At 47.7% G+C, this 18,456-nt stretch overlaps 1 protein-coding gene across 3 annotated transcripts in view; it reads right to left on the bottom strand.

Annotated features, from left to right (window-relative positions):
• SMC6 (structural maintenance of chromosomes 6) overlaps positions 1-18,456 on the bottom strand; it is a 918,345-nt gene that overhangs the window by 595,070 nt on the left and 304,819 nt on the right. For all 3 annotated transcript variants that reach the window (XM_085610645.1, XM_085610644.1, XM_085610643.1), the window contains exon 15: positions 13,387-13,588. In XM_085610645.1, coding sequence (XP_085466771.1) covers positions 13,387-13,588 — 202 coding nt within the window. The remainder of the gene's footprint in view (positions 1-13,386; positions 13,589-18,456) is intronic.

Below are 18,456 nucleotides of genomic sequence, written 5' to 3'. Positions count from 1 at the left end.
TGGTAGAATGGGCACGCAGCCCCACAGGAGGCTCCTTCTTAGCCAACAAGTAACACGCTTTGATGCACAGAACGACCCACCGAGAGATGGTTAGTTTGTGCATGGCCCGACCTTTCTTGGCGCCCACGTAACCAACAAAGCGTTGGTCATCCACCCGGAACTGTGTGTGCTTCAGATAGAACGAGAGTGCACGTTCTGGGTCCAGACGGTGGAGCCTCTCTTCCTCTTTCGAAGGATGCGGAGGCGGAAAGAAAGTGGGCCAAGTGATAGTCTGCCCGATGTGGAAGGCGTGACAACCTTTGGCAAGAAAGAAGGACGGGTCCTTAAAACCACCTTGTCCGGATGAACAGAAAGGAAAGGAGGTTTAGAAGAAAGAGCCTGGAGCTCACTCACTCTTCTGGCAGAAGTGATAGCTACCAGGAAAGACGTCTTTAGAGTGAGAAGACAAAGGACAGTTATGAAGGGGCTCAAAAGGAGCGCACATCAGATAAGGTCAAGACAACATTTAAGTCCCATTGAGACATTATGAAAGGCACGGGAGGAAATGTGTGTGTAATGCCTTTCAGGAAACAGTTAACAACCAGGGACTTAAAGAGTGAAGGCTGTACTGGAAGCCTTAGAAAGACGGAGCTGGCCGAAAGATAACCTTTGATAGAGGCCCAGAGCAGAGCCCTACTGGGCCAAGGATAGTAGGTACAGAATATACCATTGTGTTAACTGGGGCAGCACCCGTCAAGGAGGGTGTTAAAGAGACAGACAGGGACCTACGTAATAAAGTAGTATTCTGGCTGAATAAAAACCGCCCTCTCCCGCCATCTACTTTAACCGAAATCCTATTAGTGAGGAGAGTTGATTGGGTGGGTTTTGGGACTAAAGATTTAGAGGGTGACTGCATTTTGGTATCGTTTAAGGATCCCTGGGTGGTAGAGTCCATTCGAAGGGAAGCAAGGTTTGCAAGAATGGGGGATGTACAAACACTGGACCTTGCTTATTTTTATCCCGAAAGAAATTCTAAACTCACACCAGGCCCCCATCCCAAGAGATTATTAGACAGGAGGCGTTCGATTGTGAGAACTCCTTATCACTCCCAACATCTTCAACTTTTCAATCGTTACGGCCCCCTTTCTGACCTTGAGGCTGTCGATTGACTACATTTACCAAGCAAGGAGTACAGCACTGTGGAGAGTCACAGGAATGTAATACCTGTGCCCGGAAGGGTGGAATTTTCTATGGGGCATGTTGTTGAGGAGGGTCCATTGTTAAATCTTATGGGGGGGTCGGTTGAAGCAACTACAGAGGATATTTTAGAGGAAATTGTGGGGGTGGATGGTGCTTGTATGACTCTTAGATTAGAGTTACGGGCTGAACCTGTCAAGGTAGTGGAGATCCCTGCCCCCACTGTGCCAATGATTCAATCATATAAAAGTAATGTAACAACCCCACACGATATTTTAAAGGTAGCTTCCTGGAACGTGGCTGGGATCAAGGGCCGGCTACACTCAGAGGAGTGGTTGGAATTTATAGATACCTTTGATATTATATTACTCCAGGAAACTTGGGCTACGGTCCCAATACATAGGGTTGGGTTCATTAATTTTTCAAAACCTGCAATCAGTGGTAGCAAAGGGCGCGCTTCAGGGGGCCTATTGATCTGGGTGAAGCAATCCTTGGGAGTCCATTTATCTGAAATTTCTCTGGAACATCAAGACCTCCTGGGTATCAAGTTGAGCAAAGCTGCCCATCGGGATCTGATTATTATTAACATCTATGCACGAGGCCTACCTGGTGGCCGCTGCCCTGGTATTGTCGATGTAGTGGATAGGTATCTTGATAGTTTAGGAAGTGATAATCTCTTTGTCCTAGCGGGCGACTTGAACTGCACCTTTGAGCCGCTCCAGGCAGTTGGGGACAGTTGGGGGTCCTCAGAGGATGCAGTCTGGAACATTCCGGACCTATCAATTGATAAAATCGCCAAAGGGACTGAGGCAGCTTTGAATTGGATGGCCCTATGTTTGAACAGGGGCTTAAGGGCAGTTAATGGCCGCTCCTTATCAGATCAATGTGCCTGCAACACCTATGATAATGGTTTAAGGAAAAGCCGTATAGATTATATTTTGCTAAAGTTGGAACTCTGGCAATATATGATCGACATGGAAGTGGTATCCCGCCCAGAAAGCGACCACAACCCCCTGTCGCTTAGTTTAAGGTTTCTGGGCTCTGATAGATTGAGGAATCCAGATACTCTTAGGACAGGAGATCTCACCTTGACCAATGACAGAAGAAGGCTGAAATGGTCTAGGTTAGTGGGTGATGCCACCCTCCTTGAAAGTATTAAAAAATTGGTCACCTACACGGTGAACGAACTCATGCCCACTGTGTCAGAGGGGGTTGGCCCCGATCATGTAACCGAGACCCACGAATGTTGTTTTGAACAGCTTAAATTTCTCTTATCCAGTCCATACTTGGCAGGCCCGTCAAAAAAACTTGGTTCCCGTCAGAAATGGTACAACGGGAAATGTAGGGAGGCCTATAGCCAATTAGTTAAGGCGGTCAAGTCTCGGATTATGAGTGATGTCAAGTTAGCTAGGGTACAGTATAAAAAAACCCAGTGGGATGCTAAAAGAGAGTGGGAAGATAGGCATTGGTCCGATTTTCTGGATGCATCGACATCCAATAACCAGACTAAATTCTGGGAACTGGTAAAGTGGGGCAGGGACCCAGATTCGCGAACGCCTACAAACCATGTCTCCCCCGGAACTTGGGTGGATTTCTATGCTGCCCAATTTAGGTCTGAGATCTCGGTATCCTCCACTATGCTAAGTTATGAGCACATACTGTTTGATCACGGTGGGGTCCTGTTCTTCACAGAGCAAGAAACAGAATTAGCTCTGGGTTTGACTGAGCGGGGGAAGGCTCCAGGGATGGGCCTAATCCCTGTCGATTTGTTTAAATCCAACCCAGAACTTTGGGTACCGTATATTACCAGGTTAGCTAATGCAATTGCCCAAGGAGCCAGAATCCCAAAGAGCTGGAAGGGGGCTGAGATCCTTCCAATCCACAAAAAAGGGGATCGGTCCAACCCGGGCAATTATCGCCCGATCAGCCTTATTGACTCCCTCCAAAAGGTCATTGCACGAATGATTTTAGGTAGAGTTCAGGGTTGGATGGTCTCCGAGTGCATTTTGTCTCCCATGCAAGCAGGCTTTAGAACCGGTATCAGCACCATCGACCAGGTGTTTAGATTTTGTCTGATTTACTGGAAGGTGGTGCTGTTAGGCGGGGGGAAAATTTTCGCCGCTTTTATTGATCTAAAGGCGGCTTTTGACATGGTCCCGAGGGCTAAATTGTGGTGCGTCTTGAGAGACTTGGGTTTGCCCTTGGAACTTCTGGATTTAATTGTTAAACTGCATGAGGACAATTTTGCTAGGGTTCGGTGGGGCGGTCAAGGACAAGTGACGAACAGCTTCCCAGTAACATGCGGGGTTCGTCAGGGTTGTGTCCTGGCGCCCACACTCTTCCTGTTATTTATTGACCAGGTAGTAAACTTTTTCAAGACCTTCCCAACTGACGCTCCCTCCCTGGCTGGGAAGAAGTTCCCCATGCTTATCTTCGCTGACGACACTCTGCTCCTCTCTAAGACCAGAAGCGGTTTACAGCGGGCTCTGAACCGCTTTGAGGAGTTTTGTGTCATCAATGATTTGAAGGTAAACGTGGGCAAAACTAAGTTTATGGTTTTTACTAAGAACATCTCGGTTCGGAGCTCGGTAAGGATGGGTGGGGTTAATTTGGAACAAGTAGATCATATGTCCTACCTAGGGGTTACACTAGACTTTCGCCTGCGATGGAAGGAGCAGGTAGTCGAACAGCAGCTTAAATTGGCCCGCTTAACTGGCTGTCTCCTTAGGGAACAAAAGAGATCCATCACTAAACGTGTGCACCCAGCGCAAAAAATTTATGACGCAAAGATTAACGCTGCTATTTTATATGGAGCGGATCTTTGGGCGTATATGGATCTTTCTAGTCTGTTTAAAGCACAGTGTAAGTTCTTGCGGAATCTAGTGGGGCTTCCGCAATCAACTCCATCTATACCCCTGTGTTTGGACTTAGGTTGTAATCCAATTAATGAGATGGCGAGGTTCAGATTGGTTGCCTTTTGGAGACGGATTTGGTCTTCTTCTGACCTTGCCTTATTTGCTAATGAACTTGTCGAAGTTAGGTCCATAGAGGGATCCGGGAGAATCCCATGGCTACGCACGGTTAGAACCATCTTGGTTGAAATGGGTTTGGAACAGCTGTGGTTGTCTCCTGGAACCAATGTGTTTCCCTCCAAACAAGAATTTAAAGCATTGTACTGGGCCTCGGTTCGACAAACCTTAGTGTCTGCTTCTGGTTCCACAAGTCTAACAGGTAGGTTCCTGGCTAACAAGCTGGATCCCTCCCGTGAGAACTACTGGGATATCATTACCAGGCCGCTAGATAAGAAACTCTACCATCAGTTTCGGGTGGGTTCTTTGCCCTTGAATACATTCACTAAAAATTGGGGTACTGGAGTAACTGAATTCTGTCAATGGTGTCCTGGTCATAAGGAGACAGAGGGTCACCTTTTATTTGCCTGCCCCATGTACCACGACCCTCGCAGAAAATGGATAAAACCTCTGTTTCAACGCCTTACTTGTAGTAGGTCCGCGGAGGCCATTCGGGCATTGAAGACCAATACCTCAGAGTTGTTTGTGGTGAGCACAGCAAAATTCCTTGGCTGGGTTTGGATCATTAGAGCCCATAAATAGTTAGAAATGATTGCTTATACGATTCGTACTTAAAACATCCTATCCAAAGATGGATATTGTATAGTATTTTAAGATGGTTTTATTTATTGATTTTATGTTTTTAAAAAGCATACATAAACGGATCGTCTAAATATAAATGGGATGTTTAACAAGGATTATTTTCAATTTATAGCTTTTATCATGTGTATAAATATTTGTAATCTGGACAGTATATGGCGTTTGTAAAGCATGGCCCAAACTGTTTGTGTAAATTCTGCTGTCTTTTATGATTTTATTATCGAAATAAAGACATTAAAATCTGAATCTGAGGTACAGAAGGACCTCCGAAAGAGGGGCAGAAAGGGGATCCACAGACTTTGCTGTGCACCATGCCACAAACTTGTTCCACCGGCAGGCGTATACAGTCTTAGTGGACGGACGCCTGGCTGCCAGAATGACATCACAGACTTCGGGAGGAAGATCGAAGCTGTCAACTGTCGCCGCTCAATCTCCACGCATGGAGGTGAAGGCGGGACAGGTTCGGGTGGACCGTCCCCTGCTGCTGCGACAGAAGATCCTCCCGAAGCGGCAGACGGATCGGGGGATCGATCACCATGCTGAGTAGCTCGGGATACCAGTATTTTTGTGCCCAATCCAGAGCCACAAGGATGACTTGGGCCCGGTTGCGCCGAATCTTCTTCAGCACCCTGGGCAGAAGTGGTATAAGCAGAAAGGCGTACAACAGACCGCAACTCCACTCGTGACGAAAAGCGTCGCCGAGCGAGTGCCGCCTTGGAAATTCCAACGCGCAGAACTGATGACATTGCGCGTTCTCTTCGGTGGCAAATCGATCTAACCAAGGCTCTCCCCTCTGCAGAAAGAGACCTTGCGCCACGTCCGAGTGCAGACGCCATTCGTGATCCATCAAGCATCGGCGGCTGAATTCGTCCGCCCTGGCGTTCAGAGAACCTGCCAGGTGTTGAACCACCAAGGTAATGCCTTGACGTTCCAGTCACATCCAGAGGCGCAGAGCCTCCTGACATAGGGTCCATGACCCCACCCCGCCCTGCTTGTTGCAATACCACATGGCGGTGGTGTTGTCCGTGAACACCTGACCTACACTTCCCCGGACAGAGGGAAGGAATGCTTTCAGTGCAAGTCGAATCGCCCGAAGCTCCAAAAGATTGAAATGGAGCCGGGACTCTGCCTGAGACCAGAGGCCTCTGATCTCTGCCTCTCCCAAGTGGCCACCCCATCCCAGGAGGGACACATCCATCACCACTGTGTGCTCCGGTTGGGGAAGGGAGAGGGATCTGCCATTGACCCAATCGCGATTCGTAAGCCACCACTGCAATTGTCGTGCAGTGCCCTCTGAGATCTGGACATGATCGGACAGGCTGCCCTGGTACTGTGCCCACTGGAACTTCAGGTCCCACTGCAGAGCCCGCATATGCCATCTGGCAGGTTGCACGAGCAGGAGGCCATCAGGCCCAGGAGCCGGAGGGTCATCCTGACAATCCCCGGATAGAGGCTGAAAGATCGAAATCATAGCCTGAATATCCCAGACTCGCTGCTCGGGAGGATAAACCAGAAACCGTGTAGAATCCAGAACCGCTCTGATGAAGGGGAGCTTCTGAGAGGGAATCAGGTGAGACTTCGGGACGTTGATGGAGAACCCCAGCAAATGCAGGAGGTCGGCCGTAGTCTGAAGGTCGGAGACAACTGCCTGGGGCGAGCCCGCCTTCTACAACCAGTCGTCGAGGTAGGGTAAGACTGACACCCCTGAACTGTGTAGATGAGCTGCGACCAGCGCCATCACTTTCGGGAACACCCGAGGGGCGCTGGTAAGGCCGAAGGGGAGGACGACAAACTGAAAATGCTCCAGGCCTACCCTGAACTGTAGTTAACGCCGGTGGGCCGGCAGGACGGGGATGTGAAAATATGCGTCCTGCAAGTCCAACGCTACCATCCAGTCTCCAGGGTCGAGGGCAGCCAAGACCTGAGCCAGAGTCAGCATTTTGAACTTCTCCTTCCGATTGACGTTCCGGAGGTCCAAGATGGGACGCAGGCCCCCTTTGTCCTTCTTGGGGACCAGAAAGTAATGGGAACAACACCCACTCCCTACTTCCGGCCCAGGAACGCACTCGACGGCCCCCTTGGCCAAGAGGGTCGTAACCTCCTGCTGGAGGGTTGCCAAGTGTTCCCCCGACATGCGGTGGTACCGAGGTGGCATGGCTGAAGGGGTGGACTGAAAGGGAAGGGAGTAACCCTTGCGGATGATCTGCTACACCCACGTGTCCGATGTGATAGCGTGCCAGTTGGGGAGGTGGTGGTGGACCCTGCCACCCACCGGCGTAGGGATAAGGAAGGTTTGGAGATAGAAGCAGCGGAGGTGGACTGACCCCCACGCTGATTCCCAGACCCACCCCTGCGGAAGTCGCGGCCGCGCTGAGACTGGTTCTGCACAGGCTTGCTTGAAGGAACGTGCCTGTGCACTTCTGCTGTGGCCACGAATAGAACGAAACCCAGGAGTGGCCGGGCTTTTTGCGGAAAGACCTAAGGACTTGGCCGTGGCCGGCGAGTCCTTAAAACGCTCCACTGCACTGTCGGCCTTATTGCCAAACAGGCGAGTGCCATCAAAGGGCATGTCCATGAGTGAGCTTTGGACATCTGGCGAGAACCCGGTAGATCTCAACCAGGCGTGGCGACGAAGCGCCACAGTCGCCCAGTGAGTCTGCGGTGTCCAAACCACACCGAATGGCGAACTTAGCCGCATCCTTACCCTCGGCAACAGCTTGGGACAGCACAGCTTGGGTCTCTTCAGGACACGGAGGCAACACCTGTGCAACTGTATCCCACACCGCGTGGGAATAGCGGCCCAATAGGCAGGCGGTGTTCACCGACCGCAGCCCCGCGCTGGCCGAAGAGAACAACCTCTTACCGAACTGCGAACTGCTCCAGCTTCTTAGAGTCCTTATCCGGCGAAGCCGTGGGAAAGGCACTCTGACGTCGAGGCTTGGATGACCAGGCTCTCAGGCGTAGGATGAGTGGTCAGAAAAGTAGGGTCACCAGGCGCCGGGCGGTGACGCCTGACGAAATTCTTATCCACAGGGGCCCCTGTGGCTGGCCGCGACCAAGTGCCCAACAAGACATCAGTGAGGGCGTTGTTAAATGGGAGCAGGGGCTCCGACGAAGTGGACGCCGTCTGGAGCACTTCAGTGGGGAGATTAGTTTTGAGGGCCACCGTAGGGAGATCAAGGTTGAGGACCTCAGCCGCCCGACGGAGCAACATTGTGTAGGAGGCGCCCTCCTCCATGGTAGGCGGGGGAGAGGCAAACCCCGGGTCAGAGGAGACGTCGAGGTCGCCGGCATCCTCCAAGTCGTCCACCCAGTCCTGCTCGAAGTCACACTGATGGGCAAGAGTGTCCCCTTGATGCTGGGGAACAGGTTTCGAGTCTGGGCATCAGCTCTACATCCTGTGATTCTGGGCAGATCGCTTGATCTCCCCGGACCTACAACCAATGGAGCTTAATTACAAGCCCTTGAGCCTCTGGTACGTCACTTTCACCTTGTTAAAAGTGTCGCACCGGCGGCACAGGAGGGTTGTGAATAAGGCCCAATGTATGGAGTGCAACTGGTGTGTAACGCAATGAACGTCTCAGGATCGTTTAACAGACACGATAATGAGAACGCAACCACTTGTGAAGGTTTAGTTATTTTAATGAAGGCAAAAATAATACAAGGAATAAACAAAGGTTATAGTCACTGGAATCCTCCAGGCTAAGTACGTTACCAGCCCACAGCACGGATGGTCCTAACCGTCCTCTGCATATACGCCGATCCCGGCGTATGCCAACAGAGGGAAGAAATGAAATGGCCGACAATGCCAATCGGTAGGCTGTGAGGGGCACGAAGAGTGTTGGGGAGAATCGAGGAGTCAGGGAAACACCCAGCCGGGGTCTCTACCTGAAGGGAGCAGCCGCTCAACCTCTTCCTCAGACTGCACCGGGACGCGGAGTCACCTCCTGGTGATGCGTCACCGATACCCCAATCACAAGCAAAGAAGACTGAACCGAGAGCAGCCGCTCGATCGATCCCGTGGACTTCCGAGTCTGTAACGCGGCAAACACCTCCTGGTGTGCGTTACAGCTGGCAGTCCCTGTATCTCTGGTCGGGCTGGGAGTTACGACTCCAACCAGCAAAAGCGCCACTGCGCTTTGACTCAGGCGAGTCAAAAAGCGAAGCTCAATGGTTATCCGGTAGAGCTTCCGGGTCCTTCACAGGTGACGATGGGGCAAGACACGGCCCAGGGAGTAACGACTCGACCTACCTCCGTTCTTGCCTTACTGGAGCACCACTCCGGAACACTGCTCTTCACTAAGCAGGTACGTCGGTGTAAACACAATATCCGACAGCGTTGTACCTCCCGGTTCCTCCATTTATAGGGCGTGTTTTCCTTGAGTTATGTAACAGCTCTCCTGTTTACATAAGGGCGTGTTTTCCTTGAGTTATGTAACAGCTCTCCTGTTTACATAAGGGCGTGTTTTCCTTGAGTTATGTAACAGCTCTCCTGTTTACATAAGGGCGTGTTTTCCTTGAGTTATGTAACAGCTCTCCTGTTTACATAACCTCTCAACCGCTAAGCATCCTGGGAGATGTAGTCCGTTTTCGCTGGTTACCGTTTTCCTCCCCTCGCATGACAGGAATTCTTGACATGGTGCACATGTAAAGCGATCCAAAACAGTCGTCCAGTTCGCGCCATTTAAACAGCAAAAAAGTGACGTAGCATTACGCCACACCTACTACCTAAGTGAGAAAAAGATCAAAGATGCCCCGGGAATGCAAGGCCACCAGACCCTCGCACCTTAATAATAACCACAGTCCTTCGTTCAAACTCGCCCCAACCCTACCTTCCCCACTGTGGGGGTAGCGATATATACCCCTGTGATGCACGCCACCGACCCCTGGCCACATAGCCACCTCACTCATCCCCAGTAAGAGGCCGCTCGGCGTCAGCAGCATGTGCGGTAAGCCCCGGGCTAGGCGCTGCATGGGGTCTGCCCGGGGCTTTGCTACTGGGCCCTCTGAGCGAACAGCTGCTCACCCCACCCTCCTGGCGAGTAGGGCACAGAGAGACCCGCCCACACACTCGAACACACCCCTTGTGATAACGAACCCCGCTGAGCTCTTTCCACGCCCACACGTTCGCTCGTTATCTGTCCAGGCTCATCGCCAAGCTTCGCTTTCAGAACAACAAGGAACATAACGAAATGAAACAAAAAGTCCAGGCAGCTGCAGAGAGGATGGGCGGGCCAGAGAGGCCTTGGTCCTTTCATGGAGGCAAAAACAAGGCTTTCGTGCAGCCTGTGGCGGAACGGCCAGAGCATCCGACTTAGGAGCTGGGGAACCAGGTTCGAGTCGGGTACATCACTTGCTCTCCAAGTGCCTACCAAAAACGAATTCGTCTTTTTGTAATGTTACCGGGGCTCGTGTAATGCGCTCCTTTGAGTCGAGTTTGCATACTCAATTCAGGGGAATCTTGTCTTGATTCTTCTAGACCTTTCTGCAGTTTTTGCAACTGTCAATCCCAACACTCTCCTTAACACTCTTCAAAAGAGAATGGGTTTGGAAGGCACAGTGCTTAAATGGTTTCTCTCAGACAGATCGCAAATGATCAAAATAGCAAACAGTCTCTCATCTCCATTGGCGGTAGGTCAAGGCGTCCCTCAAGGATCTATCCTTGCACTCACTTTGTTCAATCTCTATCTGGAACCATTGGGAAATCTCCTTAGTAAATCTGGGATCCTCTACCATCTCTACGCGGATGACACCCAAATCTACCTCAAGGTGTCCTCCACTCACGATATCTCGATTTTTCAACTCTACTCTCCACTCTATCCACTACTGGATGTTAACTCATCAACTCATTATAAATCCCTCCAAAACCGAATTCTTCCTCCTCTCTACCTCACTATCTCCTCCTCCTGTTCAATCTTGAATGGATCAGCTGAATCTACTTAACAGTAAACCTATTGTTGTTGACAGCGCAAAATCCCTTGGTGTCGTACTCAACAAAAGGCTCAATCTTCTCTCCCACATCAATTCCATTGCAAAGAATGTTCTATACCAACTTCGCCTTCTTTGGGGGATTCAACGCTTCTTCCCGGAGCAAGACCTAAAAACCTCGGTCCATTCGCTGGTTCTTTCCAGGTTGGACTATTGCAATTCTCTTCTTACTAAAAGTGCATAAATAAATAAAGTTTGCGCTGTATAAAAAGAAAAACCAAATGACGGACACACACGCACGGACACGGACACACACACACACACACCTCTACCTACCTACCTACCTACCTCTAGGTCCAGTAGAACGCATTGTTTGTTCTCTGAACAAAGAGCGGGACTGGTGTGCCTTTTCACCGAGGTCGGCGCGCGCCCTCTAGCGACAAAAAAGCACAGTGGTGCCTGAATTATCTACTCCACTTTGCCAAAATGATACCTTTGCCACAAAAAAAAAAGTTGACGTTTACCTACATTCAGTACTTAATTTGAGAAGGATGCTCGTTTTTGGAGACCGATAATTATGTTTCCTTATGAGGTACTGACCGAGAGCAAGAGAGGGGAAAAACGAACACGACATGACCTTCGGATCAAGTTCGAGTGAAAGCGGTATGCAACCAAAATAGTGCGTACTGACTACTTAAAGGAGACAGTGTAATGCCGCATGTGAAAGATCCAGTCCGGGTGGGCAGACCCAAAAGTGGACAGGGCGGTAACAAGGAGAGACTAAAAATCCTCCTTCACAATAGAAAGCCAGCGTTTAGCCTAAGCTATGACACAAGCCAATGGGAAGAAGGGGTGGGGCTTCAAGTCCCCTTCCGAAACCGTATTGATTCCAAGAAGCCCTCGCAGAGTGAAGACCACATGTCCGCTCCAGCGCTAGGTCTGCGAGACCTAAAGAGGACACCAGACCTCTTGACCCCTTCCCTCGAGGAAAGAGGCCAACCAGTCCCATGCAGACCCCTTAATTCCAATAGCATAAAGTTGCACCAAGAGTGTGGTATGTGTTGAAGGCTGCAGAGAGATCTAACATAATCAGCACTGTTCTACCTCAGACATCTAAGGCACCCATGATATAATCTTCTACTTCCAATAGCGTAGTCTCTGTACTGAAACTGGGGGGAAAGCCAGATTGGCCTGGATGTAATAAATTCTTCCTTTCCAGGAACTGTGAGAGCTGATGGTTAACGTGCTTCTCTACAACTTTTGAGAGGGCTGGAAGCAAAGAAATAGGTCTGAAATTGGATGCTTCACCAGCGTCAGACTGGGGTTTCTTGAACAGCGGCAGGATTTTTGACTGCTTCCAGGTGGGAGGAACTATAGCTGATGACAGAGAAACATTGTATTGGCCACCGGATTAATGATGTCTGCCCCTAAAGTCAGCAGGGTCGAACAAAGATCTGGACTTAAGGCTGTGGATCGCTGAAAGAGATCCTTCCCAGGAGATGGGATCAAACCAATCAAGAGTGATAGTAGGATTCTGCATTGGATAAGGCTGCATATTGCACCCCATAGGCTCCTCTAATCTGCATAGCAGGGAGAAGACTGGCCTGGATATTCGCAGTAAAGAGTTGATGGCAAGGTTCCAGGTTTGATTAATGTGAAACTTTACCAGTTCTCTGCTTATTAGGTCTGTTCATTATAGGGGATGAGGAAAGCCGGGTGAACCACATCACAAATGCCATAGGAAAGGTGGTAAAACAGTTTCATTCCGTTTCCAAAAACATCTGCCAGCTTTTACCCATAATGAAGGAACACAGGGTAAAGCACTTTAAGATTTTTTTGTACCGGAGCTATTGAACCTCAATCGAATTGGATATTAAGTTTTCAGTGCCATGAAACCGCAAGAATACCAAACACTTTACAACAGACAACACATAGGGATGGATTGTTGTCCATTTCAAGCGCAGTACAGACTATAGTGAACTGATGGCTTTTTCCAAAGGCATGAAGCACAGGCCCATTAGGATTAGATGATTAGATGCTGAGAATCGTCTCCTGAAAAGGCGATGCATAACTTAAAACCTACATTGTTGGCATAGGCTTGAGCAAGCTCACAGCGAAAAGGGAAGCACAAATAAGTATCCTAATAAATAAGAAAGATAAGTTTCCTTATACTTTATTATGCTCAACAATGTTTTTTTCTACAGAGGACTGCCTTGCCAGTGAAACTGTAGTAGATGGAAATGCACCAGGGTTAATGGTAGCGTGCTAACATATAAACATGTGCATGCAACTGTGATATATTCAGATAAAAATAAAATGCAGAAATAACAGTTTGAAGCCACGTACTAGTTTCTAGCATCCAAAAACAAACTGGGAAAGATACATAATGCTGTATAAGCCAATGAAAACGTTTACTGACAAAAATGTAACAGCATTTATGATTCAGTCTCTCGCAAAACCTCATGCTTTACCTCTTGTAGTACATTTAATCTAGACCTTCCCACCAGATGAAAGAATGAGAATTTAGTGCTCATTCTCGTATCACTCTAAGTAGTTATATGAGCCACACCCCCTTCAGTTAAATGAATACTTCAGCAGGACACTGAAGGCCAACCTGATTTCTGTGTTGTAGACTTCTTTTCGAAACTCATTGACAATAATCTGTGGTCTTGATCCCTGCTGGTAGAATTTTGACATCAGCACCTGGAGCATCCTCTCATCTCGGTGATTATCGCAACAAAAGGATTGCAAAAGATTCTTTAAACAACATTCAACAGCAAGAGCGAGCTGTGGGTCCTTCAGTCGGATGCACGCTCCTACAAAATGTAAACAAAGACTTGCAATAAAATGTTTGCCTAAGCTAGTAAACATTGCTTAGAAAATATTGCTTCTGTTGGCCATTTCAGAGGGTCGATTAACTATACAAATTAGGCACAAGTACTGGTAAAGTAACATTTATAGAGAAAGTTGTTAAATCAAAAATATTGCCAGGGGGAGCGTTGCAGCTAATAGGATGACCGCCCTGCTCCTACGCTTCAGCTGCTGAAGCATTATGACCTGGCTCGACAAGCCAAAGGTGTGGAACCATCACTTTATGGAGGTGAAACAATGAGGAGGAGACGGTCATCACTGTCCTTCTGAACGCGGACATCCAGCTGGGACTAGGGAGAGGTGTCGCTGAACCAAGGCCCTGGCTATGGGCACATCACTATTCGATGTAGTGAAATCCAGGGTGAATGGATATACGATGGCAGCAAAGTTACCATATGGCAGAGCCCAACACTTAGAGAAAAGAACCAGTGGAGTGTGGCAACAGATTGTACACTGGCAGCTGCCTAACTAGTTCAAGACCAGTGGTTCTTAAACTGTGTTGCACACTCTTATAATGATTCTTTTACTTAGAACATTACCAACATTCACCTAGTCACAACTGTTGCAGATGTATACAGACACAGGTATGATTTACACACTGGTATTGAACAGATTGACTGTGTGATCCCTTTGATTTGTAAATCTATTTGGAGAAAGAACTGTAGAAGCAAACAAACAATAGCTATTGGGCATCTGCATATGGCTTTCTTGGTCGACAAATTAGTGCAATTCAGATTAGTTTTTGATAACCATCATAAATTGAACTGAACATCAGTTACAATGCGTTCTCTCATAAGCCTACAACTATTACTCAGGACAAAGCAATCCACTTGATAAGTTGTCATTTTATTCTAGTTAACTCAGGTGAGCCTAATATCCAAATATATATATATTTTTTTTAAAGATGCTCCCCTCATACTTTTTATTCTTTATGATGATAACTGTGCTTTGAATTACTCAAATCTTGTAAACCTTTGTTTCCTAAAGAATCAGGCAAGGGATAGTGTCACCAATGAATATTCTGTTTGTTGAGGGTTTTATTATTAAATATGACGGGATCATGAGCAGACAACCTAGCTCTGAACAGCTCAATCATATTGAGAAGTCCGTTCCTACTATAATTAAATGATTAGATCGTCCGTTGTCAAAATTTCTTTACATTCTAGTTACATAGAACCTTCAGAACTTGGATGAAGTTTTTGTTTTTCCTCTTGTTCACCAACAAGATTACAATAGCACAATAGATTGTATATTTGCCTCTAATCTGGTGCAGGAAATTATTTGTAAATTTGAAGTAGTGCATAGTATTAATAGAGCTCGTAATGCGCATGTCTTCAGACTTTAGGTTTGTCAGGCTCTCAAACATTTTAAATGAATCACAGTCACAAATCGTAGTTCTAACTGATAAGGGTATGCAGTTGTGTTGGAAACATGTATGTTCAGATTCCTTTTGGTATAAGGCAATCTTCAGGCAATCCCACATGTTGTGATTTATTTGCAGGACCCTTCAGCATATTCTAGTGTCAGGGTAACCCAAGACCGTGGTAAGTACTACTAATAATGCTCTATGGTCTCCCCTTTTTAACATGTTCCTAGGGCAGAGTAGAAGTGCTTAGACACAAATTGTATGAGGACAAGTCAAAAATTGAGAGCAGTTTTCGGTTAATCACCTGGAGATCTAAATTATGCCCAGGTTCATTATAAATCAGTGGTAAGCACTAGGAATGTTGTTTTAAAAGAAAAAACATGGTATGTAGATAGATAGAGAGACTTTATTTCGATTTTGATTCAAACCATAAAAGTATACATATAAACATCACAATTAAAAACAAATGTTAAATAGTGCCATAAATTATGTACGGAAAAAAAAACCAAGAAAAAAACCAAGGATTTCACCATGGTATGTATGTTCTGCGTCTAGCTTAGGTGCTTCAGCAGCATTTTGGAGAGTGATAAATGGACAATATTTCACCGGAGATTTCAAACTAGAGTCCCACATTAGCTCAGATAGATGGGTGGTTTTTTTTGCTAGAAATGTTTTCATTGAAAGTTTTCTCAGTTCAAAACATTGTGTAACATAGGACACTAGCAGTGTAAGAAAGCATCATCCACATCACCATGACTGCAGTTACACAACAGTAGAAGTTAGTAGGATACTGTAAACAGAGCGGCCAGTACCGCCCAGGCACAGCATATTGAACAAGAGGATGCATCGAGCACAATTACTAGTATTCAAGTGTCCTCTGGCAATGGAACAAAAGTTACAAGTAAACAAAATAATAAAGGTCGGAGAAGGACACTACGAGACCACCAGAGTGCAGGGGTGTCCTGATGCTGTATAAAGAGGAAGGGACTGGGGACAGAGTAAGAGGAAGGGGGGATACTGGGTGCGGGGGGGGTCTAAAGGGTCGCCACTACGAGGCCTAGATTACTTTGCAAATGCGTATCGAAGTAAAGAGTTGAAGCGCTCTGAACCTGGGAGGTAAAAAGCAGGAGTGTTCCAGGCAAGTGAAACAGTCCATCCATGGTTGCCAAATACAGGCAGATTTAATGTCAGTGTGTGCTCTCTTGTGGGATAGGAGCTTCATGGCCATTACATGCCACAGCCGTGTGAACCACTAAGCCATAGGGCTACTTCCAGTGAAGTGCTATGAGCTGCTTGGCGACTGCCTAGCCTATGGCTTATGAGGCACCAATCAGTGGGAGTCATTGTCTCCAACTATACGGGCGTATGCCTAGGACAGCTGTGTTGTAGGAAGCCAGGAGTGGAAAGCCTATAATGTCTTTGATATGCCCAAGGACTTCCTTCACATATGTTGCTATAGGGGGGCATGACCACCATATGTGGAAGAAGTCCCCGGTCGACGTGCCGCACTGCCAACAGAGGTCAGAGGTGGTAGGGTAAACTGCTCGAAGGCAGGTCAGTGTTTAGCATCACTGAGTCATCAGCTTGTATGCTGTCTCGCTCTGTGCTAGGTTTCTATAAGCTTTAGGGATGTCCCTCCAGAGTTATTCCCATTGCTTCTGAGAGATGCCCTTGGCAGTGTCATCCTGCCATTGCAATTGGTATGGGTAGATCCTGACTTGCTCTGAGAGTTGATGTACCTGATAAGTGTGCAATCGCAGTCCCCTAGTGCCATCATAAGCTCTGACCAGTGCCTCAAAGGGAGTGTATTGCCAAATCGTTCCCTGAATGTTGGAGAGGTGAAGCGCCCAATGACATAGTTCACAGCATTGCAAACAGCTGTTTCAGGAATCTGGAATTCTGTTTTGCAGTGATCAAATATCTTAATTGACTCGACCTCAAACAAGTCGCACAAGGTGCGGCATTCACTCTCACCCCAGCTGAACAATAAATGTGCCTCAAGAGCAGGCATGAAGTCAATGTTGTAGGCAATTGGGGTGTTTGGAGAGGGGAAGGTGGCGAGTCCCCTTTTGGTCACTACCTTGTCCCATATCTCTAGGACAATCTTGGTGGGGGTGGCAATATAGGTGCTTCGTGGCATAGTGTGTTTAGGGAGCCAGGCAAGATCCCACAGGGGGCGGTAAGCCTGATGCTGGCTTGGGGCGACACTTACATACAGATAATTTTAGGACTTCTATTGTCTAGGCTTGTCTGTTGATCCCAGTACTTGTCAGACCCTCTTTGCCCTGATGAAAGTGTGGCCCCGGCTGGGGCTGGACACCGAAACGCGCGTTGGTGTTTCATCGTATTGGACAGCTGGAATTATGGCATCTGACTAATTCCTGAATGTTCTATCCACCTTATCATCTTGTGGCATATGACTGTCCTTGATGTTGTCGTTGAATGATTTTAATTCTGTATGTGTGAATTGTATGTATATGAGTATGACTGAATTATAGGCAGTCTGTCTGAGTGTATGGGATCTTGTATGTTGACTATTTGCTTTGACAATTTAAATGTCACATATTATCTGTATGTCTTATTTATCTGAATTTGATGAGCAAACACTAGAAAATGTACTGTATGATGTACTACACATCTTTCTTACTATAAAAAAACAAAAAAACTAAATGTCTTATTAATTGCAACTGTCTGTCCCAGATTGCTTTGCGCTAATAGCGGATCCTACTAAGGACCCTGTAAACCATACTTGGGCAGGTTATTTTCTTGTTTTTTTGGCCAAAGGAGTGATGCCAAGAGACCTCACCCCATTTGCTTGATTGACTTAACAGCTTAAAGTTGTTAGGATGACACTCATGACTAGGGATTGGGGAAAAACTAATGAAATCAATGTTAACCCTTTCCCTGCTCATGACGAGCTGGACTCGTCATGGCACACAGTGGACATGTGCTCATGACGAGTCCAGCTCGTCATGGGACCTACCCACGGGGGAAGTGCTGGCGCTCCCCCCACGGGTGTCCAATTTCACCCCCACAAAGGGGGATGACAGCGGAAGAGTTTCCGCTGCCACCCCGACCCCCCCCCCCCCCCATGGGAATCCCATGACGTCAGCACGCACAGCGCACGCTGACGTCATCAGGAAGTCCCAGACGCTAGGGAAGCCATTTGCTTCCTGAGTGTCAAGGAACAAGGTAAGTTTCCTCATTTCTGGGGGGGGTTTAGGGTATGCATTGAGGCATCGGGGGAGAGGAAAGAGATTTTACTCTCCCCGGATGTCTCTTTGCAGGGCATTTCTGCTTCACGATCGCGCACAGCGTCGCGATCGTGCAGCAAAAATGCCCCCACTAGCACGAGAGATTTTTTTTTGTGTAATGGAAGCGACCCCTTGGGCAAGGGTCGCTTCCTAAAGGGCAATAATTATTAGTTTGTTTTTCTGCCAACCCCGG

The sequence above is a fragment of the Triturus cristatus genome, chromosome 6, assembly GCF_964204655.1.
Source record: "Triturus cristatus chromosome 6, aTriCri1.1, whole genome shotgun sequence".
NCBI classification, from domain to species: domain Eukaryota; kingdom Metazoa; phylum Chordata; class Amphibia; order Caudata; family Salamandridae; genus Triturus; species Triturus cristatus.
This window is presented reverse-complemented; position numbering and strand designations above follow the sequence as displayed.